This window comes from Penicillium daleae, assembly GCF_028827525.1.
Source record: "Penicillium daleae strain IBT 16125 chromosome Unknown utg000005l_segment0_segment0, whole genome shotgun sequence".
NCBI lineage: Eukaryota > Fungi > Ascomycota > Eurotiomycetes > Eurotiales > Aspergillaceae > Penicillium > Penicillium daleae.
The window spans coordinates 4,586,857-4,613,197 of NW_026623153.1; the positions used below are offsets into that span (position 1 = coordinate 4,586,857).

Here is a 26,341-nt window from a genome sequence, read left to right on the forward strand (position 1 = left end):
ATTCTCCATCTTCCAGGCAGACAAATTTATCACCTCTACAGAATAGTAATCCCATTCCTGAATGATGAGTCTCATGGGCATGTTGTATTCCTCTTCAGCTCGCATCCTTTGGGTAAAAGCCTTGGTTTGATCAATAGTTGCCCCCCCCCCCCCCCTTAAAATGACATCCAATCAGTCCGAATCGCTTAGGGTGGCACCCTTTTCTCGCTCTGCCAGAGGTTCAGCTCGTCAACGTGCTCTCGCAAAGCACCCAACTGGGAGCACGACAACTGTATCAGGGTTTACCCACGCCATCTTGGCATCGGGCGACCGTGGCTAGTACCACTGGCGGGGCTTGGCAAAGCCCTTCGAGATCCTTGGCATCAAGCTGCGATTGGTACAAGGCCGCCTCCGTCTTGGCATGGCTGGCTGCTTTTGTCCATTCAGCACTTCGCAATCCAGCACGATGTAGTCCAATCCGTGCTGGTTCCCTAATCAGTCAACACTCGAACTCTCCCAAATCCAGCGATATCGAAAAAGAAACGGGGAAAAAAAAAAAAAAAAAAAAAAAAAAAACACGCGCCTCCCTCTCCAGCCAAGCTCACGAGGACGAACAAGCCTCCTTAAGCATGCTTCCAAGCCTGCTCCAAGGATGTTCAAGCCTTGACGCCCAGAGAAATTTGCAAAAAGCCAAAAAGTGGAGTGAATGGTAGTAGACCACTGTTTCCCCCCTCTCGTCCTCGCGTGTACGAAGTAGGATGCTCGGTGCATCGTATTTATAAAATGGAGCATCTCCCCAGCTTCTTCCAGAACTTCAGCTCAATTTTTTTTTCTGAGTCTGCACAGAAAAGAAAAGTTAAAACTCCCCTCCATTTCGAAGTTCTCTATCTGACCATTTAGTCCTTCGACATGGCTGGTGCTCTTACATCGGGAGGTAACTCTGCCTTCCGCAATCACAATAACAACTTTGCACATGTGGAGGACCCCATTGAGCGTCGTCGCCTCGCGCTGGCCGAGATTGACAATGCCAAGTTCGGCTGGTACCACGTTCGGGCTATCGTCGTGGCCGGTGTCGGTTTCTTCACCGACTCCTATGACATCTTCGCCATCAACTTGGCCTCCAGCATGCTGGGTGTCGTCTTCTGGCAGGATGCCAAGTCGAGCGCGGGCAAGATCCCTTCCTCGGCCGACACGGCCATCAAGGTCTCAACTTCCGGTGGCACGGTCATTGGCCAGTTGGGTTTCGGTTGGCTCGCGGACCGCATCGGTCGTAAGCGCATGTACGGTATTGAGTTGATCATCATCATCATGGCTACTCTCGCGCAGGCTCTCTCTTCCGACTCTCGTGCTGTCTCTATCGTTGGTATTCTCATCTTCTGGCGTGTCATTATGGGTATCGGTATTGGTGGCGACTATCCTCTTTCTTCTATTATCACTTCCGAGTATGATCCCCTAGTTTCCTATTCGGGAAGTCCCCCATCCGCTAATCAAGTGTGTTGTTATCAGGTTCGCTACGACCAAATGGCGTGGTGCTATGATGGGCTCCGTCTTTGCCATGCAGGGTATCGGTCAGTTCACGGCTGCGCTTGTCGCCCTGATCGTGACTGTCGGCTTCAAGGAGTCCCTGGAGACTGCGAGCTCCGTGGGCAAGTGCTCTGGTGTTTGCCAGCTCGCCGTAGACAAGATGTGGCGTGTTGTCATCGGCTTCGGTGCTGTCCCTGCCTGCGTTGCTCTCTACTATCGTCTGACTATCCCTGAAACCCCCCGTTATACTTTTGATGTTGCTCGTGATATCGTCAAGGCCGATGAGGATGTCCGTGCCTACATGGCTGGCAAGCGTGAGGGCCACCCCGACGAGGTCCGCCGTGCGTCTGCCATCCAGAACCAGACCGCCGAGCTGGTTGCTCCTAAGGCTAGCTGGGCCGATTTCTGGAACCACTACTCCCAGTGGAAGAATGGTCGCGTCCTCCTCGGTACTGCTGGTTCTTGGTTCTTCCTTGATGTTGGTAAGTGCTGCTATTGTCATCGATGCCGCGGATAGGACTGATGCTAATATTGGTTACAGCCTTCTATGGTCTTGGTTTGAACAACTCTATCATTCTCGCGGCTATCGGCTGGACTGGTGGTAGCACCGTCTACGAGTCCTTCCGTCGTAATGCCGTTGGTAACTTGATCCTGATCTGCGCTGGTGCCATTCCTGGCTACTGGGTCACCGTGGCCACCGTGGATACCATTGGCCGTAAGACCATCCAACTGATGGGCTTCATCATCTTGACCATTGTCTTCATCGTGATCGGCTTTGCCTACGACCCTCTGCTCAAGTCCAACAACGGTCTGTTGGGTCTCTACGTCGTCGCCCAGTTCTTCTTCAATTTCGGTCCCAACGCGACCACCTTCATCGTCCCCGGAGAGTGCTTCCCCACCCGCTACCGTTCTACCTCGCACGGTATCTCCGCCGCCACTGGCAAGGTTGGCGCCATCATTGCTCAGTGTGTGTTCGGTCCTCTGGTGCACAAGGGAGCCAAGGACTCGTCGTCCACCCCCTGGCTCAAGCACGTTATGCAGATCTTCGCTCTGTTCATGCTCTGCGGCTGCTTCACCACTCTGCTCATCCCCGAGACCAAGCGCAAGACCCTGGAGGAGCTGTCTGGGGAGGATACTGACACCCTGGTCAACCCTTCTCCCATGATCCAACCTGAGAAGGAGCTCGAGGCTCAAGCCCTGCCCGTCGCCAACAGCGTCTAAACCCAAAAAATCAGGCCATCTTTTTCGATTCCAGGTTGACTTGGATGCCCTTGTGCTCTGGACCTGTAGTTTCAGATTCATTTTCCCTTTTGTATCACGTACCCAATGACTAGTTAGTTAACTTCCACATACCGCAGCTTATTAATTAGACTGAATAGTTAACGTGGACGTGCCGTAAAAGGAAAGTTCCTGAACTGAGTAAAAAGACTAAAAGACTAAGAATAAAGACTAAGCCCTAAATGAACCACGACGAGATCGCATGGTTCATGGTTCATGGTTCATGGTTCATGCCGGTTCATGACGACGGAATTCCCAACGTGTTCATTCTTCGGAGGGCAATTGGCATACTTTTTAAATAGCAGGTCCTCCCCTTTGCCCCCCTTTAGTCTCAATAGTTTGGTTCTATTTTCTTCTTCTTTTTCTTCTTCTTCTTCTTCTTCTTCTTTCCGTCTGTTTCATTCTCCCACCAAACAAACCTCCTCCTCCTCCTCCTCCACTCGGTGTAACCCGCCTTTGGTCTACGTCCCCCACGAACTTTTCGTCGCAAACCACCGCAACACACACCCCTCCAAAAAAAAAACACATTCTACACATTCTACACATTCTCACCAAATCTGTCTACGCCACTACAATCTCCTTTACCTGGGTTTTTTCTCCTCGATTTTTCCACTGGCGATGGCAAACGAGCCCGCGAGCGAAATGCCCGAGCAATCACTCACAGCGCCGGCCACCACCGACTCCAATCCCACTGCAGAAGCCTCAAATCCAATCCCTGAGCTCTCTACCTACATCGCGACTGATCCAGACGAAGTTCTTTCTGCTCACCGTTTGATCGCAGACAGCGTCGCGCAACAACGCCAACTCGCCGCACGAGCCATCATCTTTCACCCGGTTTGGGTCGGAGCCATGCTCGCGGTCTTCGCCATCGTCTACAAGTGGTTATACCATGACTCGTCTGATTTGCCCTTGATCGGAACCACGGGCGCGGGATGCGTGATGGCCGGGTTGACGCTGGTGCGCTTGTGGACGGGTGGATATATCGAACACGCTGAACATGTGGGCACGAGGGCGTGGCTGGAGGGGGCAGAGGAAAGTGGCGGCGACAAGCAGGAGATTCTCGTCACCAAGTTTGGCGAGAAGATCATCGGGGCACTGGTGGTCAAGGGTGTCCAGGAAGGTCGCAAGGTGCACGGAGTGATTCGGGCGTGGACGGTGACGCAGAGGTATCGTGGCAAGGGAGTGGGATCTGGGTTGCTCGAGGAGGCGATGCTGGTTTGTCAGAAGAGACGGTGGAAGGGGCCTGAGTTTGACGAGGAGCATGCGAATGCGAAGAAGTTGTTGCCCTCGCTATTTAACGGGCCGTTTGAGAGACGGGAGCGACGGGCTAGGGGGGCCTTGGAGAACCTGGTGAAAAAGAAGTAGGGAGAGGGAGAAAAGGGATAGGTAGAGTGATGAAGACTAATCCTTGATCAATGATCTATGTAATGGAATGTCTTGGGTCTCTTCATTGCTTCGTTTGGTTCTTGAACAAGAAGTCCCAAGTCCAAGTCATCGCGGAGACTCCGACAGTGCATACGGTCACATGACCATTGAGTTGGTATCGCCGTTGCTGTACGACAAGAAGCATTGGTCTCGTTCGCAATGAGTCTGACCTTTGCTGCACAACTTGTATCTCGGCGAATATCGCAAGGCTAGGGATTTGAAGACGAATAAAATGTCCCATGGCAATCGGCGAACGTCAATTCATTGTTACGTCTTTCTCTGCCTAAACCAGAAAACATGCATAAACGAGGATGCCCTCTTATCGAATTCTCTACCTTGTTGAAACGACACAACTTCCAACAGAATTGTATGCACCGGCAGCCTGAATGCGGCAAGGTTATGGAGCCGGGAACACTCCTTATATATTGAGTCTTACATGGCTTCAATGCCCTCGTGTCTACTTTATATCAAGAAGAGCCTAGATTGGCCACTCTAGGTAATATACAAAAAGCCTAGTGTGCACTGGCAGGGTCAAGCTTCGAAAGCCACCCAAAATGAAAATGAAGAGAGAGACCAAATACATACTAGAAATCTTGACATTGGGTATACAACCTTTTGTTCATTAAAATGGGCGCGAATGGCAAGGAAATTGACCATGCTGACCCCGAATAAATATTCCGAGGATGGGTCGACCAAGAAGATTGGATATTGCAATCCTTCAGCAAATCCATACCCCATATTGAAGTGGGGTACCGTCAGAGGTTATGGGTACAGATCTGCACAACCGGGCATCCCGCAGATGATTCCACAGCTAAGAATAGTCTATTAGGGAGAATTAATCATCTGAACCACTTTCCTCCGATGTTTCCCCGTCAATATTGAGGTCAATGTTGATGAGCAGGTGCGATGCAGTGGTGCCTGTGTAAAGGAGACATCATCTAGATAATTTATTCTGAGAATAAGAACCTTGGACCAACTGTAACAAGCGGGAATTTCCCTGCCTGAAAACACTACACTTGCCCTTCAATTTTCTATCTATCAACATCACAAAAGAGCAAGATCATCAACGACTGCAATTACCAACATATCAAAAACGTTATGATAGCTGTTTCCACGACTGCTTGCGTCCCAGTCCAACACCTTCAATCTGATCGCAATTCACTCTGGCTCAGGGGTGCAGTATGCCAGCTTTAACGCTGCCAAGAGCAGTATATTTGCGGGGCCAGCCTCCCAACATGCTAGCTGTGCGCGCCCAGAGGAACAACTTGCTACTTTCTATCACAACGACGAGGCTCTCTACCTCTACGACCAATCCGCAACTCCCCAAGAACTTTACGTTGATCGTTCAGAAATGGGTATGTCGCGAATAAAAACTATGTGTATACACCAACATCCCCGAGACTAACAAGAACCAGGACAGGGTAAGACTGGATATACCAATATACCACTGGCGCTCAGCCCGCCCCGAAGAATGCCGACCGAGATGGTTGGAAAATCAAGGATGGACACCTTCAGTTCGCTGGCAATGTCCTTATTGCCTGCCCAAACAGCATTGACAATTCCTGGTCTATCTGGGTCTCCGCTGGTGTCTCCAATCTGGGTGGAAATACTGACTGTGTCGGCATTGCTGTTCGTGTGGTGGAGACTTCCAACTCCAGCGGATGCCTGTATACCGAGTAAAGAGAGGAACATGACGGCGGGTTAAACATGGTGGAATGACTGGCTGCACTGAGTTATATACCTCCGAGGGTTTCTGCCTATCATTCTATTAGTATATTCGCTTGCTACCGCGTGGATATACTCTTTGGACAAGATTAACGTCAGCTAGCTCGCGGTTAGAAATGCAAGATTCTATTACAACATAGTCTTTACCTACCAACTCTATTGTTAACTTGAAATTGCCCTTGCTATATAGCCGGTAGTGGTGATTATAGGTATTCGGCGTTGACAAGTCAGAACACTGTGCCCGGATGAGAAGCGTGTGAGCCGTGAACGGCCAGATAGACTTGAAACCATGATAGTTGTCAAAGTGGATATAGTTAATCGCTTAGTATCTCACAAATTTTCAGCAAAATCTTTTTATATTCACGCTGCCCATAAATCACCTTAGGGAACATCGAGCAACACCGGCTCCCGCAACATAAGAGTGAAAAGTTCTTCCCTGCCCTCTCCAAATAGTTCCAAATCCAACACAAGCTCTTCCACTACTTGCCACCCATGCTTACTGTACAGCGACAGGCCGGCAGATGTTGCCTCCAGATAGATACGTGTCTTTACTGTATCTGCAATTTTAATGCCCCACTCCAAAAGTGCAGAGCCTATTCCACGACCGCGATATGCGGGTAAAGTAGCAAGGAAATCGAGAACTAAAGTTTTACTTACAGTCAAGCCATGCCCCATAAAGGAAGAAAGGTATAAACAGGTACCTATATCTCGCTCTGCGGTGTGTCTTCTGCGTGCTGGCCCTAGAAGCTTTCTTGGTGCATAAAAAAGCCCCTCGTTCATAGGGCGAGGTGCATGGTCTAATGGCTGTTCCGTGGCGGCTGCGAGGGCAGCTCCCCTTGCACTGAGGATACAGACAGGGGAAGATACTCCTAGTACTCTTGGAATAAGCCAGCGGGCGTACCCAACCAATTGCCCAGTATTCGAGTCCTCAATTGTAATAACATGCATCTCCGGGTTCGCCATTTGCTTCATGCCATTAAGCGCCTTGAATTTCTTGAGGGTTGCAGGCTCGCATTGAGGGAACACAGCAGATCGAAAGCGATAATTCTTGAAGCTAACGTAGTTGATTTCGCATAAAGCTGGCATGTCAGCCTCGGTTGCGTAGCGGATCTGATACATGACGGTGATGTAGATCCCGTCTTGCTGGCCGAGAGACAAAACAGAAAGCCACAGTAGACCACGGTAATAACATTGCCCCTCGATTGGTTACCGCCCTATGCTGCCAGTCATACTACCAACGGATAATTCAGACTAGGTCTCGGTCTGCTCACTAACGGGGGTAAAAAGTTTTCATGCGTGATAGGCGGGCTTGAGGATATAATGGAATTCTTATACCGTGTGAAGGACAAGGACTAGTGAAATTGAGTAGAGTATACCACCAAACGTCACAAAAACCTTAAAGAAAGAACGCATTAAAGCAAGCAGTAACGCTAAGTCGACTGGCAGAGAATGGAGATAGGGATAAGCACGTGAGCTGGCACATGAGCATCAACGGTAGGATCCTTCAGGCATCAAGGCAACAAGGCAGGCAGGTAAACAAGACAACAAGGCTTTGCTTAGGTAGCCTAAGTAACCAGGCATCCATGTGCTTATTCCCTTCATTAAACGCACCAAACTTTCTGTGTATCTTACGCAGTACATAGAGAATTCACTCACCGCCATGAATGGATGGACCAGAGTCGGCGGTAGACGTTAGCCTAATCTCGCTCAGGATTCGTGGTCGGGCGCTAACTAATCACTCACCTTCTACGGAGTTGTTATAACGTAATTCCCGGCTACCCTGGCCACCCGGTTACCCTAGCCACCCCCAAAACAACATACCAAATGCGCTTTTTCGCAACCTCTATATTTCAACACTCAACACTGATTATCATAGTCTTTGGATACCTTGGTGCTTAAAATATCGTAGTGGATATTTATATCAGGTCGAGTAATATTTCAAGCCATAACAATGTAGGTATATATATCCACATCGTTTGACCAGGGCATATTTTGGTAATCGCCGTATTTAATCATTTCCCGAATAAATTAATTATGCTGCAAACGTTCCTAGTACTATAAGATAATACCATGCTACAAGTCAAGCAGAATTCTCTTCTTGTTGTTGATATATTGTGCCATGAAATATCGCATTTAGTGTGGTGTTTTGGGGTGGCCAAGGTAGCCGGGAATTACGTTAATTAATTATCCGGATTGGGTTGAGTTAATTACCCGCGTAGCTGAATATAAGTGCCGGGAAATATGTTCACGAACCAAGTCCACGACTTTTGCCCTAGGATTTTGGTTGCAGGAAATGACCCAAACCAACCATTGGGTCCATACGTGGGCTGCGATGCCCATGCGCGCTGAAGCAGATAATCTGCCTCCGAAGACGTTCGTAAGTCTTTATCTGGGGGATCTGAGAGTCTTTTAAAAGATAGAATTGACGGATCAACATCTTAAGATCCGGGACACGATAATATTCCCTAATACAACAATTCGGCAAACTGTGAAAATAACACTCGGCACCGACAATTACTTTCGTCTGCGATTATCCAACGCGTTTGGCACCGATGATCTGACTATCAACCAAGTGACGGTGGCCCTGGCACACAATATCTCGGCAGGCAGTAGCAGAATCGAAGCACACACGCTGCGAAACGTTACATTTGATGATGGGTTGGTGGCAACAACAATTGTCGGTGGGGCGCAGGCTCTCTCCGATCCCATCGGGTTCGGGGTCCCTTTGCCGCCAAACACGGTGCTCAGCATCAGTCTCTTTTTGAAAAATGGACAAGATAGCAAAACTGGAATTACCTCGCATCCAGGCAGCCGGACAACATCATTCTGCAGTCTGGGAAATCGTGTGTCGGAAACTGATTTGACTGATCCTTCTGTCCAGCCCGTGGAACATTGGTGAGTCAGGGTTGCATTTTTGAGGAGAACGAATTCTTAATGCTTGGCCTAGGTTCTACATCTCTGGGATTGAAGTTCTGGTACCGCGTGATTCGTGCGCATTCGCCGTTATTGGCGATAGCATAACGGATGGAAGATGCAGTACAACCGATGGCAATGACCGGTAAATTGAACATTTGTCGAGGCCTTATCGATTTTTCCATATTTTGAGACTAACCGTCTCACCTTCCAGTTGGCCCGATCTTTTATTTTCCCGCCTCCAGTCAAACCCGGTCACTGCATCTATCTCCGTACTGAATCAGGCAGCGGGTGGTAACCGAATCCTCGCAGATGGCATAGGTCCCAACGTGCTCAGCCGGCTCGACCGCGATGTCCTTTCTCATTCGGGTGTGAAATACGTACTCATTTTCGAAGGGGTAAATGATATTGGGACCGCCGAAGCCAATGAAGAAAGCCAATTGGTTATTGGTGATCGAATCATTGCCGGATACAGACAGATTGTGACAAGGGTACATGCACGTGGAATTCCTATCTTCGCAGCGACGATCACGCCCTTTGGAAGGAGAAAAGGAGAGGTCGTGGTTGATGCGGAGGCCGAGGGTCTTACAGGGTATTCTCATCCGATGAGGGAGCAGACGAGACAAAGGGTCAATGATTGGATTCGAAAGAGCGGTGTTTTTGACGCCATTGTGGATTTCGATCGAGTTCTGAGAGATGAAGATGACTCTGGGGTGCTGAGAAAGGAGTTTGACTCGGGCGATCGCTTGCACCCTAACAAACAAGCCTTTCAAGCATTAGCGTGCGCTTTTCCAGTGGAAGCTTTTGAGAACCCCTGAGCTTTCCTAATGGGTTGAAACTTTAATGCCGTTGGTCATCTAGTGGGAAAGTAGTGATATATAGACATATTTACTATGAGCGTAGAGAGCTACATACAACCACACAACCGAAGGTATATCTCATGCAACTAAACATACATGAATGGATCACACAGCCAAGTAAGTAACCATCGACCATGCGGGAATCTCAGCCTGGAATGAGCCACCCTTAGCCACCGCGATAGAAGCTAGAGGCTCCAAGTCGTTGTCATTGTTTGTGAGGTAAGGCTTAATTGATGCACCCGATTTGAGACCAGTTATCTGCACCTTGACTTCAACGTTGGAATTACCCTGATTCAGCAGCTGAGTAGCAATACGTCCATCCTTGTTTTCGAAGGAGCTGACAGTGACATTTGCGTGAGAACTGACTGCCGCAATGCGACGAGCACCAGGACGCACGAACTTGCTGAACTGAGCAAACGCCCAAAATCTCTTGGAGGGAATTACCTCATTATTGATGAGGTTGATCAGCCCACTGTTTGTGGTTGAGTTTTCGGCCCCAATCCAGTAGAGGAACCCACTGACTCCAGCATCTCTCAGTGCAACCTGAATGTGATTGGCCCACGTGAGTCCCTCTCCAGGACCCCCATTATTGTAGAAAGTGTAAGGAGTAAAGTCGCCAGTCAGATCGGCCCATTCGGTCAGCCAGGTCTTCTTGTTGGTACTGAGAGGGTAAGTGGGCGCTGAATCGTACCCATGGCCAGTCACGACGTCAAGGTAGTTGATAGCTGGATCAGGACCCGCTTCTAGACCGGCCATCATCGCTTCTTGGTCATCCCAACCGATCCCATCACAACAATTTATCTTCAGATCAAGACCAGACTTCTTGATGGTCTTGGCCAGCAATCGAATGAAATCAGCAGCCTGTGTGCCGTTTGAAAGCATGCCGGCATAGGTGGCTGCAAACTGGGGCTCGTTCAAAAAGCCTAAATGCGTGACATCTACCCCAGACTCTTTGTAAAAGCGCGCGTACTGGACGAGGTAATTGGCATAAGCCTGCATCCAGTCTCCACTCGCACAAGATTCATTGGTCACACCACAGAGGTAGCCACCATTGTTCTCGTCATCGTTTGTTTTCATATAACCCGGGGCCGACCAGGCATCAGCGTAGAGAGTTTGAAGACCACGAGCGTATGCTTGCTGGGCGAGAGGGAACTGGCCGCTATTGTAGCGATCCCAAACATAGTCGGGCTTTGCATTGGGGCCCCCGGGGTTTGTTGGCTCGATAGAGTTCATGAAGTTGCTGTCGGAAGTATTGCTAGAGCCAATTCCATTTCGCAGAATGGTGAAGCCCGCGCCAACTTCCTTGTTGTAGAGAAGATCCAGAACAAGGGACTGATTCACAGCTGGTAAGCCATATTTGCCAAAGATATCTTCAGCACGCTGGAAGGCTTGAGAGGCTCCGAATCCGTCAACTTCTTGGAATTGAGCCTTGGGGTTGACAGACACGGAGATCAGCGATGATGATGATGTGGGCGTTGCTGTGACTCTCGCGACTAGCGCGTTGAGAAGAAAAAGCTTGTCAATCACGGAGAACTTCATTTTGTCTGGAGGAAGTAAAGCGATTGAAATTCAAGAAACTTAATACTGTCCAAGTATTTGGCCGTGGACATGCGTTTGGTTTAAAAATTAGCAAGCCTTCCCCAGGAGCTTTGGAAAATAGCTTCGGGTCAATACAGATTCCATCAAGCATCAAGCAATTTAGCATAATCTGGAAAATAAGCCTGGGTAAACGCCAAATTGACTCTTCCGTCTCAGGCGCTAGCCGGGATTCTTTCTTAGTCTAGTTGCCGTTCGCTTCGACAAACCCACCCCTCACTTCCATGTAAGCGCCCACTGGGTCAAGTTCATTTTGCCTGAACTAAATAGCCGGCTATTGTCAGAAAAAATGGCATTCAACCCCGATTTCCCGTGCGATTATCGCGTGATATTTCGCTTTCCCCATATCTTGGTTAGTCTGGGGAATACGGGGGACGCGGGGAAAGCAACTCTGCTCTCAACTTGCCAAGACCTCGAGCTCCTCCAGTTGATTATTCCTCCCTACCAACGCAACATTATATACGTCAATTCATTTTCCTTTGCAGTTCCCCGATAACGTGTGATGGGCAATAGGTAAGTTGCTGGTAAGCCGCCCATTAGCTGCTACGGTCAGATAATATTATACAGCTTACCCTCGGCCATTATTCCCCAGAAGCCGAATATATGCCCAGACCTTTACAGGCTAAGACATTGGTGGCCCCCCCCCCCCACGCTTCAGCCATTCAGAATAGCCACCAATCACTCTTCTCTGTACCCCCACATCTGAATTCCAGGCTCTTAGAAATGGCACCAATAGGGATGCAACTCGCCTCAGTGGTCACAAGGAGCACTTGGGCTTTATGCAGTCCGGCAAAATTGGCTATCCATCTCAGCAATTCCGAGGTCATCCAGGATATGTTGGTTGCCGCTTTTGTTAGCAAGGGGCGTCTTTCATAAGAAGCGACACCCCATGCACTCCGTGTATATAGAGTTTCGTTGACCTTCATCATATCTCCCTGGACACAAACTGTGATCGGCAAAACCCCAATGTCCACCGCACACGAGCCCAAAGAGGACACTGCTCATCAGGTCATCCATGATGAAGTGGTCGCCCCGGACCACGAACTTGAAGGCTGGGTTGGATTAGCCGAAGATGCCCGCAACGCGACCGCGGAGGAGCATAGACTCGGTTTTTTCGATGCTGTCAAACTGTATCCCAAAGCATGTATGTGGACGATGGTGGTTTCTTTGGTCGTGATCCTCGACGGGTACGACACTGCCTTGATCGGTTCTCTGTTTGGTTTCCCTGCTTTCCAACGGCAGTTTGGCCATGAAACCAGCAAGCCAGGCTCATACCAACTGCAAGCCAAATGGCAGACTGCGCTGGGTCTTGCTAGCCCGCTAGGCAACATCGTCGGCATTTATATCAACGCCTTCTTGACCGAGAGATGGGGCCACAAGAAGACCTGTTTGGGCACATTAGCCTTCTTGACTGGTGTTCTATTCATCCCTTTCTTCGCCAAAAATGTTCAGGTCCTTTTTGTTGGAGAGCTCCTCTGTGGTCTCGCGTGGGGTGTGTTTACCACTCTGGCTCCTGCATACGCCTCCGAAGTAGCGCCCGTCGTCCTGCGTTCCTATCTTGAAACATACGTTGTTCTCTGCTGGGGTATTGGTCAGTTTGTCGCCACCGGTATCTTGGACAGTCTCGTTCATCGTACGGATGAGTGGGCGTGGCGCATCCCTCTTGCGGTGCAGTGGGTTTGGCCCGTGATCATCGTTCCGGTCCTTATCTTTGCGCCCGAGTCTCCCTGGTGGCTGGTCCGCAAAGGTCGTATTGCGGAGGCCGAGAAGTCTATTAAGCGACTTTCGTCTTCCCAGGACCCAGATCACGCCAAGAAGTCAGTGGCACTGATGATTCAGACTACCAATCTGGAAATAGCAATGACGGAGGGGGCCTCATTTATCGATTGCTTCCGTGGAAGCAATGCCTGGCGTACGGAGATTGGTTGCATTGTCTGGACTTCTCAGGTTCTCAGCGGCTTTGCCATTACCTCCTATGCTACTTACTTCTACGAACAAGCCGGCCTGGCTACTGCCGATGCGTACAAAATGAGCGTTGGCCAGAGTGGTCTTCACTTCCTCTGTACGCTGCTATCTGTATTTATCACAGGTAACTACGGTCGTCGGTCTGTCCTCTTTGGTGGCTACATTGGCATGGGCTCATCCATGCTGATCCTGGGTATCATGGCTTGCGTTCACCAGACCTCGGGTTTGGGTTACGGAGAATCTGCTATGTTTCTGCTCTGGTATGTCTTCTACGAGCTTACACTCGGCCCGCTTGCTTTCATCATTGTGGCCGAGATCTCCTCCACTCGCCTACGATCCAAGAGTATTTCTCTCGCGCGCAATGCCTACAACGTTGCAAACGTGTTCAGCTCCACTGTCGCCCCATATGCACTCAATCCAACTGAAGGCAATTGGAAAGGCAAGACAGCATTCCTGGCCTCTGGTTTCACCATTGTCATCACTCTTTGGGCCTACTTCCGCCTCCCGGAGTCTCAAGGACGCACATATGAGGAGCTGGACATCTTATTCTCGAAGAACTTGAAGGCCTGGGAGTTCAAAGATGCACAAATTGACGATGATGCCGCGGAGAATATTACCAAGCAGGAGTAGGGGATCGATCTAGTATCTATCCCATGGACCTGGTCTCTGACTATGATGAAGTTGTTGTTCGGTTCATGTCGCAGTATGATGTAATAGGGAAATGAAATTGTATTGGCGTGCTTCAGACTATGATATTCAAGTAGTGGAAAGCACGAAATGCTTCAACAATGAAATATTCCGTGAAATTTACCGTAGCCGTTCAAAAGTATTTGGGACATACCGCTGTTCTACACCGCCTACCTACAGTAGCCACAGGCGCCCTCGCGCAAGCGGTCGGATCTAGTAAATTCGCTTAAAGTATTCGCTACTTTGTTAATCTAACTAAATCAACACCTCGTCGTGTAGACGAGGTCATTTGATACAAACGATGGTGTCGGCAGCTACGTAGCACCCTACGTCATCAGCGAAGGGGTTATGTGTCTTCTGACAGATAGTGTTAGTACCTCTTGTAGGAGCTATTATGAGTGAAGACCAACACCTGAATAGCACGGTTGATCGATATATATCTAAGAAAGCTAAAGATGTAGCCCATGGTGCATTTTTGGCCTATTGGATATATCACATGACCGTTGCCGTCCTTCTACCCCCCTATACATACCTAAAATGTTGACAGATGGGATACTAGTTATTGAGATATTGAATGAATTAGGTGGTTTAACCGGCAGAAAAATAAGTGGGGCACGTAGCGTGTTCCAAATACTTTTGCACGCTGAATGTAGATGTTGGACGTAATATTTGATACATGTTATTATACCTTCGGCACATCTTCGGAGATGACAGAATCATGGATAAATATGATGACGACAATATGCCAGTGATTGACACCCCCACGCCAGTCGCTGACCCGAAAATCCATAGTGCGCCCAATCAGACCCAACAAATGCGTGGCATAATCTTAGCCTGTAGCGGGTAAATTGGGAAAGTACCAGGATCCGATAAATTCCTGTGTTAACCCCGCGGAGCAGAAAGAACATGAATTTTTGTTGTTCTCAAACTACAATCTGCATCACTTTGCTCAAAAGATGACAATTGAGACCGGCCTCGATGGGTGGCTGCGGTACGCTGCACTTTCTCCGGCATTGAGCAACGCCCAGCAGCGCTATTCGAGCATCATTGTCCTGGACACGGATGAGACGAGTCCTGTTTACACGGCCGCAAAAGAGTTACAAGATGGCCTGAAACGCATCCTGGGCCAGGACATTGAGTTTCACTTCCAATTGACCGGCGGATCTTCATCATCCATAGTTGTCGGCACCCTTGAATCATTCTCTTCGGCGGGTGGCAACACCAAGGACATTCCAGAGCTAAAGGAGGATGGTTTCTGGCTGAACACCCACGCTGACAACAACTGCGTCCATATCGTTGGTCAAAATGAGCGCGGTGCTATATATGGTGCGTTTGAGTACCTCATGCGTCTGGCACAAGGAAACTTTGATCCTGTTGCATCTGCAAGCAACCCGAGTGCCCCTATTCGATGGGTCAACCAGTGGGACAACCTGGATGGAAGTATCGAGCGGGGATATGCAGGCCCATCTATATTCTTCAAAGATGGTGAGGTTGTCAAAGACATGACCCGCATAGCTCAGCTCGCTCGACTCCTCTCGTCGGTCCGGATCAATGCTGTGGTAGTCAACAACGTCAATGCAAACCCCAAGCTTTTCAGCGAGTCGAATCTCGATGGTCTACATCGCATTGCAAATGCCATGCGTCCCTGGGGCGTAAGAATTGGCATCTCGCTATACTTTGATTCGCCCAAGGAGTTTGGTGGGCTACCTACCTCTGACCCTTTGGACCCCGCTGTGAACGACTGGTGGAACGATATCACCGCCAAAGTATACCGGAAGGTTCCCGATCTCGTCGGATACACAATCAAGGCCAATTCAGAGGGCCAGCCAGGACCGCTAACGTACAACCGTACCTTAGCCGATGGCGCCAACATGTTTGCCCGGGCCTTGAAACCCCACGGCGATGGTGTCGTCATGTACCGCGCCTTCGTATACAACCATCACCTCGATGAGTCTGTATGGAAACACGATCGCGCTAATGCAGCGGTCGATTATTTCAAAGATCTTGATGGGAAATTTGACGACAATGTCATTGTTCAGATCAAATGGGGCCCTATTGATTTCCAAGTCCGTGAGCCACCCTCACCTTTATTGGCCAACCTTCGCAAGACCAAAGCCGCCATCGAGTTCCAGGTGGCGCAGGAGTATCTCGGCCAACAGTCTCATTTTGTTTACATGGCTCCTCTCTGGAGAGAAATTCTTGATTTCGACATGAGAATAGATGGTCGTTCCTCCCACATCCGTGATATAGTTTCTGGCGAACGTCTTGGGTGGAACCGCAGCGGCTACACCACTGTCCTTAACATCGGGAGTGATTCAACCTGGATCGGGCATCATCTTTCTATGTCTAACCTGTATGCCTACGGCCGGATTGCCTGGGACCCTCTCTCGGATCCAGTCTCTGTCATTCAAGAATGGACACGTCTCACCTTTGGTCTGGACAAGACCATCGTTGACATCATCGCCAAGATATCAATGGAGTCGTGGCCTACTTATGAGAACTACAGTGGAAACTTGGGCGTCCAGACCCTATGCGACATTATCTACACCCACTACGGTCCTAGCCCTGGCTCCCAGGATGGTAACGGATGGGGTCAATGGACACGCGCAAATGCCCATTCAATCGGCATGGATCGCACGGTCGCTACTGGCTCTGGGAACTCCGGCCAATACCCAGCAGAGGTCGCTGCCAGATATGAGAATATTGAAACCACACCTGATAATCTTCTTCTCTGGTTCCATCACGTTCCGTATACTCATCGTTTGAAGTCCGGCAAGACAGTTATCCAACATTTCTATGACGCACACTATGAAGGTGCGGCGCATGCACAAACTTTCCCCTTGGAATGGGCAAAATTGAAGGGCCTCATTGATGATTATCGTTTTGAGCAAGTTGCATTCAAATTGCAGTACCAGGCCGGCCATTCAATTGTCTGGCGGGACAGTGTCAACTACTTCTATTTCGCGAAATGTGGTATCCCAGATGAGAAAAACCGCGTCGGAAACCACCCATGGCGCATCGAAGCTGAGGATATGCAGCTTTCTGGCTACAAGGTTGTCTCTGTTACACCCGCCGAGGCAGCTTCTGGGGGAAAGCCGTCATTACCGAAACAAACGAGGCACCCGGCACCGCCCAAAAGGAACTCACCTTCCCATCTGGCACATACAATATTGCTGTAAACTACTATGACCATTTGGGTGGACGGGCCAAGTACGAAATTTCCCTTGGGGGAAAGTTGATTGGATCTTGGGTTGGTGACCTGGAAGACAGACTTGGACACGACTTCTCGGAGTACTTGGATGGTCACTCTGCAACCAGGGTTACCTTCCGTGGAATCAAGGTCGAACAAGGCGACTTGCTGAAAATCGTCGGCCAACCTGATGGTAGTGAGCTTGCGCCTCTGGATTATGTTTCCATTTTGCCCGAGGGGACCATTGATTAAGCTGTCTTTCGGGCTACATTGTGTTGCCTCGATGATAAATGATTCTGAGCTCGTTTAGATTAACAATATTGATAGAGGTCTGAGTGAGATCTTTCACCTTTGAATCAGACCCCAAATCGTCGACTTGGCGCGGAAAAGCAGAAATACTGACCTCGTGTCCAGCATTCAAGTACTGCTGAATGGTTCATCTATGTAATGCCTTTGTATATTGCATTGGAATAACCCTGACTCTAGACATGGAATATAGCGACTTATTTTTCTCTCGTCAGCTCCATCATCCCCATAACGGCTGTTTTATCAACATAAGCCGCATTGTTACATCCACATACTAGGTGCGTCTTCCCAGAAGGATATGGGAGATTTAGTGTCCTGTAGACCATATTTTGCAAGAATCCCATTTGCATGAAATTAGAGCCAGAAAATACATTGAAAGCTTGGGGTGGAAACTAATGTTACGGCAGTTGCTCTAAACTCTGGCCACAAGCCTCCCTGCCCGCCATATATTCACAGTACTATGCGCATATTTTTCATTCGACATGAAACTAGGACCAAGAACATGGAAGGATCGGCGGGTTCATCCTGAAAAAATATCGCTTGAAGCAATTCAGAGGATTTAATTGGTTGTTCTCAACTATGTACTCCAGGTTTCAATTTCATGAGTTGTACACCCGACACACTTAAAGGCTATAAACGAAAGTGTACTTCTTATCACCTAACCGTGTATCATCAAGGCGCTCATTTTCAAAGTCGAGCTCTGACCACATCGAGATCTTACGGGCCCGATGGTTATTGACAGCACGCAGTGTGAAGCGATAGGCCGCATACCCAACTAGGGCAAACCCAACGAATCCCAACGTTGCATGGAGAGGAACGAGATATGTCGGCCCGTAGTTCGAACGGAAGAGCTGCGCGCCAATTACGCCTGCGAGGTTACCAACTCCGTTGACCCCAATTACCAGGGCTCGTTTCCCGGGTGCTGAATATGTTGTTAGAATATGGTCTGGAGGAATCACCAAAAGATGTGGGACTAACCTGGAGTATTGCCGCTGAGCCAGGCCATGGTTAAAGATGGAGTAATGTAGCTGCCAGCGAGAAGGACACATAAAGCTACGTAGCGGCCAGTATTTTGGTCCACTGTAATGATGACGATCAATCCTATCATGCTGGTGACGAGCCCTGCAATTGCATGGTAGCCTCTTTCCATGCTGAGGTCATAGTCAGCAACGGATACACGGAAAAGGTCAGTGGCACTGAGCACTCACAAATGATCGGAACTAAAAGTTGCAAGATACAAACCCAGGGCACCACACACAAATGGGGGTACAGACATCTGGTCCACAGTCAGTATGATCAGCATAGGGTTCTAAACCCCCCAAAAAGTCCTAAAGGGATCAGAGGGAGACGATTGCTTACCAAATTGGCCTGGTTTGAGCTGAACCCCATTCCCTCGACGACAACGGGGAGAAAGATACTAAAGGCTTGACTTGGAACACTCGCGCAGATGTTGCAAATCAGAATGGTCCAAAGTTTCCAGTCCTTCGCCGTCTCAACGACATCCCGCATAGTCAATCGCTGCGAGAATACCTCGGTATTGGCCACCCCGTGCTCGCTTAGGACATATCTCTCATTGTCAATGCGCATCCTCTGAGCTGCGAATTCCTTCTCCTCGCGACTGAGAAACCAAGCGGATCCGGGTTGCCTGGGGAGTACAAGAAGGGCAAGGAGGGCGACGAAAATGGTCATTGAACCCTCGATGAGGAACAAATATTGCCAATTATGCAGAGCACCCTGAAGTTTGAAGATACCATATGCTTGTGCGTGTCAGTCTTTTGAACCCTAGACCACGGTAAACTCAGCTTCAGCGAGTAGAGTGAAAGACATACAGATTGCACCCGAAAAGGCACCGGCAATTGCGTATTGGCCATAGAATATACCAATCCGTGTGGCTAAATCGAACCGAGGATAGAAGGTAGACAGGTAGAAGAGTACGGTTGGGTAGAACCCTGCCTCGAATACACCAATTAGGAGTCGGATAGCAATAAGCTGGCCTGTAAAAGTGGTGAGCAGTCTGATGTCTCACGCCTGTCATAACCTTTTCACTGACCTCGACCATGGATAAGAGCGTTGGACAATGTCAAGACTCCCCAGACCGCCTGGGATGAATCTTTGTTAGCCACAGTGATATAGGGAGAGAAGGTCAGAACCAACCATAAGGAAAGGCATCCAGTACTTAGGGCCTATCATCCTTCCAGCGGCCGCAGAAATGGGTTGGAAAATCACAAACGTGATAAAGAACAGAGAAACAGCATCATTGACATCATTACTTGTTACACCAATGTCCTTTGCGAAATCTGGGACCAGGATTCCATAAGTATCTGTCGCGTGATGGAAAATGAAATGAACGGGGAAGAGGGGTTCGCTCGGAATAAAGACGTTTGACGTGCTGACCTTGAGTTTTGGCATTGCCAATATTGCCTCGATCTAGGCCGTTGAACATGTACAACAGGGAAAGCGATGGAAGCAGAATAAAATCCAGCTTTCGGTTAAGGGCACGACTCAGTCGTTTCTCTTCATCAGTCTGGGGATAGTATCCGTCAGGAAGGTTCACCCTGGTCATAGGTACTTCCCTTCCTGCCTTTGAAGTGACATTCTCAAGGGTAGCGGCGGTTGATTTTGTTTCGTTGTAGTGATCCATTTTCCCTCTGTCGTAATCAAGCGCTTTTACTTGAAGAAGAGAAGGAGTGAGAGGGACTGGAGACATCAGCAGGAGGGCCTCATCATATACCTTCTCTTCCCTGGAATCTAGCTGTTCTGGAAGCACAATATTTCAGTTCCGATGTGGAGACCCCGCATTTCGCATCGTATTGTTAGATCATGAAAATCAGACAGTTACAGGGCTCGGATAGTGTTTCCCCAGTTCATCCTCCGGGGTACTGTACCCGACGAGATGAAGTTTGCCACCGGGTTCTGTACCCGGCTATGAAAAGCTCGAAACAGGGGCACGAACTAACCGTTTAAGGTTGTCATCCGACAGGTGTGGGTACAGGGTAGAGTACCCGGGGGCAATGTCAATAACGTGTGGGTGTCCGTAAGATGCGCTTGGCGTGGGGTTCTACGTTGGTGGAACATAGGCCTGTTTTCGAGCACCTAAGAAAATTTATATCTTTGAACCAATTCTCCCTGTAATTGTTGTTTTCGGTGTTCGCAAGTACTGGATGAAGCATCGGCCCAAAGGCGTCATCTCTAAGCCAGGTTCGGGCCACACAGACATTCAAATATACCCAAAGATGGGCTCAGTCGAACCTGTTCGTTCTAGCAAGTCGGGGAGGTGGCTCAAAACGATTGACTGGGGATGTAATGGCACTGCGATGTCGTTCGATCAATTTGGAACTGTGAATCTCCCCAACGGCATGTACTTGGTCAAAGTCTAACAAGCTCTTAGTTCTTGCAATTGGGAGTCTATCATCCAAAACACGGAGTGGTGCTACTTTCGCCTTTCGAACAGTTTGACGGCAGTCGCTTTTATGATCCGGCGTATGTGCGGTCGTATCGCACTCGCCCCTTGAACTATATCGAACGAAGCATGCCGGGATTCGGCGTGCAGATTCAAGGACAGCCTGCCGAGCCAACAGTAGCCACGAAGCACCCGGATAGACTACTTTTGAGCTATCTTACACAGGATGGTGTCCGGGTCCAGAGGACCGTCTCAATTGAAGCCAATGGTAGCGTCAAACAAACAACAGTCTTATCGACATCGGATTCTTCAACACGATCTGTTCCAGTTCAATTAAGTTTCGGAATGAGTCTGAACCGTGCTTCGTACGGCCAGTTGACTGAAGGCGGACCTATTCCCCTTCCGGAATCTTTGAATTTGTTCCGAGTGGCAAAGGATGGTAGCAGCTTCACGATGCATAACCCCAATCTCCAGGCAAACGCCGAGGGCATCCTCATGGCTGACTCGGCAGACTTCGAAGGGATGACATTTCACGATGACTGGCAGACGTTCCGTGACGAACCTGTTCAGTGTCTGGGAACAGCTTGTGTCAGGCTTACGCCGGGTGTTCCAGTCACAATCACACTGTCATTGCGTCTTTACTCCAACTTATCGTCCGGAACACATCTCGGTTGTGAGCAGCCCCTGGATCCCACGTGGAACCTCCAAGATCCGGTGGCTTTTAACATCATTCATGGAAACCTGCAATATGTGCTGGGTAATTGCACAATCCCAATATCAGAGTCCAGCACCTGTGTCATAACGGACCATGTCGCCCTACCTCTCGGTTGGAACAGGGATAACTAGTAAGCTTCATACCCTGGGTTTTGTTGATTGCGGCTGACCTGGAACAGCTGGCAGGTACACTTTCTGATGGAGGTCTTCCGCCATGTGGGACGCATCGCTGATCCTTCCACCGCCAAATTATATCAAGATACAATCCGCAAGGTGGTTAAAGGACATTTGAATTGGGTATTCCACGATGCTAAGCGCCCACAGCGCCTTTGGCACCGGTCATATTTGGCGACAGGGCTTCCCAAAGACGGTCCGATCTTCCAGCTGGATCAACAATGCTATCCTTTGATTGAACTTTGTGATGCTTTAGAGTATATACCGGACTTGAGAGACTTCGTTAAAGACATACTTCTTGACCCGACGATACCAGACATTGTTGCTCTCCTTTCCGAAAAGAGACACTCAAAGTTCGGATTATATCCCACGGATGAAACACCGGGCGATGACCCCGTGGTATTTCCCTTCCATTTCTCTAGCCACGTTCTTGTGTGGTACGTTTTCAGCCGTCTTGCAAGCCTATTGAGAGACACTGGCGACACATGCAGCCTTCAAGCATCGAAACTCGAATATCTCGCCCATGAGACACTCGAGGACACCATCAAGCATTTTGTGGCTGTTAATCCAAAGACCCAGACAGAAATGTTCGCATACCTCACTGACGGATCCGGGAAACATGTCTTCTACCATGATGCAAATGATATCCCGACATTGTTTGCCAAAGAGTGGGGATTCTGCAAGACCTTCAAACTGGAAGATGCCTGGGCGCAGACTTTTCAATTTGCTCTCTCTCCTGGGAATGTTGGCGGTTTTTATGGGAACGGACCATTTGGTGGGCTTGGTAGTGTCCATACTCGTGGCCCTTGGCCGTTGGGTTATTACCAAGAGCTTGTGTTTGCAGAGATGCAAGGGGATCTCGATGCGCGGTCCAAGGCATGGTCGAGGATTAAAGGAGCAAGCTTCTCCGATGGGCTGTTTCCTGAAGCCGTAGATGGACATACCGGACAATGCACGAGCAAGGCATGGTTTAGTTGGCCGGGGTGTATGATCGGGTCGGCGCTTCTTCAGGATCGGGCTGGCCAGGTATTGCGTCATTGAGAAAGATGACAAGATTTAGCAGATCGCACGGGGACATCGCGTACATTCCTAGCTCTGTAAAATTCAATCTATTCGCGAAATCGGCAGATATTTTGTAGTCCTTTCAATGCGTGCCACTGGTAAATCTGCCCTACATTGGAAGGTCAAGAAAGGGTTGGTTTAAAACGTAAAGACTGGGCATAGAGGCTTTGGTTCTGTTCTTGGCAAAACCACCCTTACCACTGATCTCAAAAGGGCCCATCCTCCAGCCAGTGATTGAATTCTTCCAGAACTCTGTCAAAGTCGAGTCCTGGACTTAGACATTCATCCAGCGTAAATCCCATCATCGGAGAAGTTGTTATCTCAAAGGAACCAGTGGACATGTCACAGGAAATTTCAGCACTCGGTGCCAGCGGCGGGAGATTGGTGTTTGTTGATATCCTCCGCGACATCTCTTGCATCAATCTTTCGCACAACTGACGAAAATCTGCTAGCACAGTAGAGCAATCTCGAGCGAAATCATTGCCATTGAAGGCGGCATGCTGAAGGGCGTCAAGGACATGGCCGATCTGCGGACTGGCATTCATTGACGTACCGCTCGGTCGACATAGACAGCCAAGCTCAAGTATTATCGCAGCATTGAACGCATTGTGATAATCGATCATCCCAAAGGCCGACAAACCCGAGCTTACAATCTCGAACAGTCGGTCCGTCAATTTCACATTTTCAGATGCTGCTTCCGTGCAGATCTTGAGGAGATATTGGTCTGGTGGCTCGAACCTGGCAGATTTTGGCAGGAAAGTTCGGGCCACGTTCTGTCGAACGGCTGAAAACATGAGTTGTCGCGTGACAAGTATTCTGGCCTGTTGGATCAATTTAGGCAGTGTAAGTTATTCTCCCAAGCCCAATGCCAAGGGTTGACTCAATTCCCATGAGGTACATACCTGGTTAGATGCCATATGCAAAGTCAGAAGATCCCGAGGCGCTTCCGCTCCCAAGCAACGATCAATACCAAGAGAGGGATGCACTTGCGAGCGCCAGTGATCCAGTTCATCCAGGAAGTGGTGCATATGGGATAAGCCAGGGTGTCTCGAGCCCCGGCCACCGAATCCGTAGATTTTCTCAACTGCACGTCCGAGGATCCGACCGAGGTTTACGTGCAGTGTCAGCCCTGAAGCTGCTGGAAGACCCCTGTCTCCGCGTTAGTGAAGATCAACGTCATATTGCAAAATTTTTCACGCACTGGACCTCTCGCGGAAGGTCAACACTTATATCGTCATCAGATATCATCGACGGTCGACCCAGCAGGCAGCTCAAAAATCTGAGCAGTGGGTAGTCAGCAACGGAGAGCTATCAGCTAATCATCTCTGGATACAGACCTATCTAGTGCGTAGATTGTCCAAAATTCTCGTTTTTCCGTTTCACTCGTTATCCAGTTTTGATGATAGCCATACGTGACGGCAATATGGCCGGCCAGCCGGATATAAGAGTAGGCTGCATCGCGCCTATTGGCACCTAAGAGATAATAGCCCATCATGGCAAGACAAGGAATGTGCATCCGAGTCGCCGACTCCAGTGGCGGCCCAAGTAGGAATCGAGCATGAGCAAAATAAGTGTCCCCGGTCTCTGAGTCCAGAGCCCTAGAGGGAGATTGCTGTGCGGCAAGGGCAAGAGCAGCATTAAGCGTACCCAATTGAATCCGATACTCAGCGGATTCTTTGGCGGCATGTTTGGAATAAACCTGTGCCATGACATCGATTAAGGGACCCCAGTAGAATATACTTACTTCATCCGCACCCAGCATCGTACTGGACAATAAGGACAGACATCTCTGGGTCTCCTCGATCGGTGGCAAATAATATGGGTCCACTATAGGTAGGTGCAAAGGTCGCGAGTCGTGAGTTTGATACCTGCCCAGTAGATTTGAAAAGGAGTCTTGAATCTGCGAGTGGCGAAGAGTGCCATTCTTTCCACAGACAAGTGGTAGGACAGTGCTTGAGAATTCTCGAAGCTGATCCAAAAACGCTGCGCCCGAGGCATTCCCAATGAACCTTCTCTGGCCATCCGGATCTGCTAGAAAGCGGCCTCCGTCCGCCAATTCTTCCAGGTATGGCGCTTGCGGGTCGAAGTCCACTTTCGTCCCCGAATTGCAGGCTTGAGATGTGGTGGTGGCCTGAGTATTGCGTACTCGCCTCATTAACTCCGTGCGTTCTTGAGTGGACGGCACAAGTGCACTGAGACATGCTCGCAAAAAGTTCTCATTTGCTTGTAGGTCATGATATGTTGCCCGAGAGATCGTTATCTTCTCTTCTGAGGCCGACGGGTAGACACAAGTGCGCCCGGTGGACTGGCATGCCTTGCATGGGCTCTCGCCCGTGCACTTCATGCGACGCACGTTGCATGAATTGCATCTACCTCCCAGTGTTAGTGAGATGCATCACACATCGCGCTGCCTTAGGATAGTCGACCCCTTACGCTTTCGAGACCCTTTTCCTCTGTGCCGGTGGCACTTTGTATCGCCGTCGATTCGGGGGCAAGCGCTGCATGACTCAATCCTTGGTAATCAGTAAAGTGTAACTTTGAGGATTGCAGGCGTTGGCAAGATAATTTCACTTCACCAACCCGAGAATTTTTGTCGCCTCCTACGGTCGGCTATTCCCTTTCCATATTCCCCGCTAAGCAGTCGACCGGTTCTTGAATTGATCCGGCTGCGACATGGATGGCTACCCTGGCTAGCACACGCTTAGTAAGCCCTTTTCTCAGGGCCTGTAAGCGGCAAGTCTTATGAAGAGCACGTGATAAGGTTGTTTGTATACATTAGCTCAATGATGCGAAGTGGAAAGGGACAATTTGACAGATATGGTGATCATCAGCAGAAGGTGGCGAGAGGTATTATTATTCACGCCCAAGGTGTCTATCTAATACCTGAGATAGGTTAGGTAGTTACTTTAGACGGATAAATTAATTATTAATTAACTATATGGGCTTCCTTAGCACCTGGAGGTGGAAACCAGGCCCGGCCACTTTAGGTACAGGGTTGATGTGCCCTAAAGAACAGACTATTGTTGTTTCTTTGGAATTTACTCGATGACTATTGTACTTGTAGTAGTATGGACCTGCAGCTTGATCATTTTGTGAGGATTTTCAGGCTATTAGTTTTGTGTTTGTGGAGCACTTTGCAACCAAAACCAACCTGGATGATCATACAACTTCCTGAGTCATAAATCTAGATAACTACCATATAAGGAAACATTCAATGGTGCGTAGAAGTGTACAGTAGGGAATCAATTACTGGGCGTGATCTGCTTTTCGTGGCGGATTCGAGGCCTAGACCAACCTTCGGCCTAGTCTCTCCTAAAATATATTTTCTGCAGGGCGGCAGTGTGGGGCCCGATGCACTATCGAACAAGGCTATAGAGCAACCCACTAGCTTCACTTATTAGGTCTGTATCCATTCTGAACAATACATTAAACTCGCTTACCCACCCTCAGAAAATGGGATTAAGAAGAATAGTGCATTGGTGACTAGTCACCCCAAAATAAAATCCAGATACTGCACCAAAACACTCAAAGTATCAGGGATTC

The 26,341-nt window shown here is 49.1% G+C and overlaps 12 protein-coding genes across 12 annotated transcripts; 8 read left to right on the top strand and 4 right to left on the bottom strand.

The window, feature by feature from the left end:
- Positions 1-888: 888 nt before the first annotated feature.
- N7458_005820 (Repressible high-affinity phosphate permease) lies at positions 889-2,724 on the top strand (the record flags this gene model as incomplete). The annotated part of the gene is made up of 3 exons (XM_056909202.1): positions 889-1,421; positions 1,486-1,985; positions 2,045-2,724. The coding sequence occupies 3 exons, from the start codon at positions 889-891 to the stop codon at positions 2,722-2,724; spliced, it is 1,713 nt and encodes a 570-aa protein (XP_056767820.1).
- Positions 2,725-3,399: 675 nt separating this feature from the next.
- On the top strand, positions 3,400-4,146 carry N7458_005821 (uncharacterized protein; the record flags this gene model as incomplete). The annotated part of the gene is made up of 1 exon (XM_056909203.1): positions 3,400-4,146. The coding sequence occupies one exon, from the start codon at positions 3,400-3,402 to the stop codon at positions 4,144-4,146; it is 747 nt and encodes a 248-aa protein (XP_056767821.1).
- A 1,165-nt stretch (positions 4,147-5,311) lies between these two features.
- On the top strand, positions 5,312-5,886 carry aspf34 (cell wall protein PhiA; the record flags this gene model as incomplete). The annotated part of the gene is made up of 2 exons (XM_056909204.1): positions 5,312-5,561; positions 5,633-5,886. The coding sequence occupies 2 exons, from the start codon at positions 5,312-5,314 to the stop codon at positions 5,884-5,886; spliced, it is 504 nt and encodes a 167-aa protein (XP_056767822.1).
- A 426-nt stretch (positions 5,887-6,312) lies between these two features.
- N7458_005823 (GNAT family N-acetyltransferase) lies at positions 6,313-7,050 on the bottom strand (the record flags this gene model as incomplete). Its single annotated transcript, XM_056909205.1, has 2 exons — positions 6,313-6,572; positions 6,633-7,050. The coding sequence occupies 2 exons, from the start codon at positions 7,048-7,050 to the stop codon at positions 6,313-6,315; spliced, it is 678 nt and encodes a 225-aa protein (XP_056767823.1).
- Positions 7,051-8,224: 1,174 nt separating this feature from the next.
- On the top strand, positions 8,225-9,662 carry N7458_005824 (SGNH/GDSL hydrolase family protein; the record flags this gene model as incomplete). The annotated part of the gene is made up of 4 exons (XM_056909206.1): positions 8,225-8,308; positions 8,375-8,826; positions 8,879-8,989; positions 9,059-9,662. 4 exons carry the CDS (start codon positions 8,225-8,227, stop codon positions 9,660-9,662), a joined length of 1,251 nt encoding a protein of 416 aa, XP_056767824.1.
- A 147-nt stretch (positions 9,663-9,809) lies between these two features.
- Positions 9,810-11,243, bottom strand: N7458_005825 (uncharacterized protein; the record flags this gene model as incomplete). Its single annotated transcript, XM_056909207.1, has 1 exon — positions 9,810-11,243. One exon carries the CDS (start codon positions 11,241-11,243, stop codon positions 9,810-9,812), a length of 1,434 nt encoding a protein of 477 aa, XP_056767825.1.
- Positions 11,244-12,266: 1,023 nt separating this feature from the next.
- Positions 12,267-13,895, top strand: N7458_005826 (uncharacterized protein; the record flags this gene model as incomplete). Its single annotated transcript, XM_056909208.1, has 1 exon — positions 12,267-13,895. One exon carries the CDS (start codon positions 12,267-12,269, stop codon positions 13,893-13,895), a length of 1,629 nt encoding a protein of 542 aa, XP_056767826.1.
- A 1,013-nt stretch (positions 13,896-14,908) lies between these two features.
- N7458_005827 (uncharacterized protein) lies at positions 14,909-17,394 on the top strand (the record flags this gene model as incomplete). Its single annotated transcript, XM_056909209.1, has 2 exons — positions 14,909-16,925; positions 16,991-17,394. The coding sequence occupies 2 exons, from the start codon at positions 14,909-14,911 to the stop codon at positions 17,392-17,394; spliced, it is 2,421 nt and encodes an 806-aa protein (XP_056767827.1).
- A 677-nt stretch (positions 17,395-18,071) lies between these two features.
- On the bottom strand, positions 18,072-19,857 carry N7458_005828 (uncharacterized protein; the record flags this gene model as incomplete). The annotated part of the gene is made up of 7 exons (XM_056909210.1): positions 18,072-18,370; positions 18,427-18,599; positions 18,657-18,724; positions 18,808-19,205; positions 19,278-19,442; positions 19,499-19,547; positions 19,603-19,857. 7 exons carry the CDS (start codon positions 19,855-19,857, stop codon positions 18,072-18,074), a joined length of 1,407 nt encoding a protein of 468 aa, XP_056767828.1.
- A 1,120-nt stretch (positions 19,858-20,977) lies between these two features.
- Positions 20,978-21,694, top strand: N7458_005829 (uncharacterized protein; the record flags this gene model as incomplete). Its single annotated transcript, XM_056909211.1, has 1 exon — positions 20,978-21,694. One exon carries the CDS (start codon positions 20,978-20,980, stop codon positions 21,692-21,694), a length of 717 nt encoding a protein of 238 aa, XP_056767829.1.
- Positions 21,695-21,760: 66 nt separating this feature from the next.
- N7458_005830 (uncharacterized protein) lies at positions 21,761-22,777 on the top strand (the record flags this gene model as incomplete). Its single annotated transcript, XM_056909212.1, has 1 exon — positions 21,761-22,777. One exon carries the CDS (start codon positions 21,761-21,763, stop codon positions 22,775-22,777), a length of 1,017 nt encoding a protein of 338 aa, XP_056767830.1.
- Positions 22,778-23,004: 227 nt separating this feature from the next.
- On the bottom strand, positions 23,005-25,142 carry N7458_005831 (fungal specific transcription factor domain-containing protein; the record flags this gene model as incomplete). Its single annotated transcript, XM_056909213.1, has 4 exons — positions 23,005-23,619; positions 23,701-23,947; positions 24,000-24,077; positions 24,136-25,142. 4 exons carry the CDS (start codon positions 25,140-25,142, stop codon positions 23,005-23,007), a joined length of 1,947 nt encoding a protein of 648 aa, XP_056767831.1.
- Positions 25,143-26,341: the final 1,199 nt, after the last annotated feature.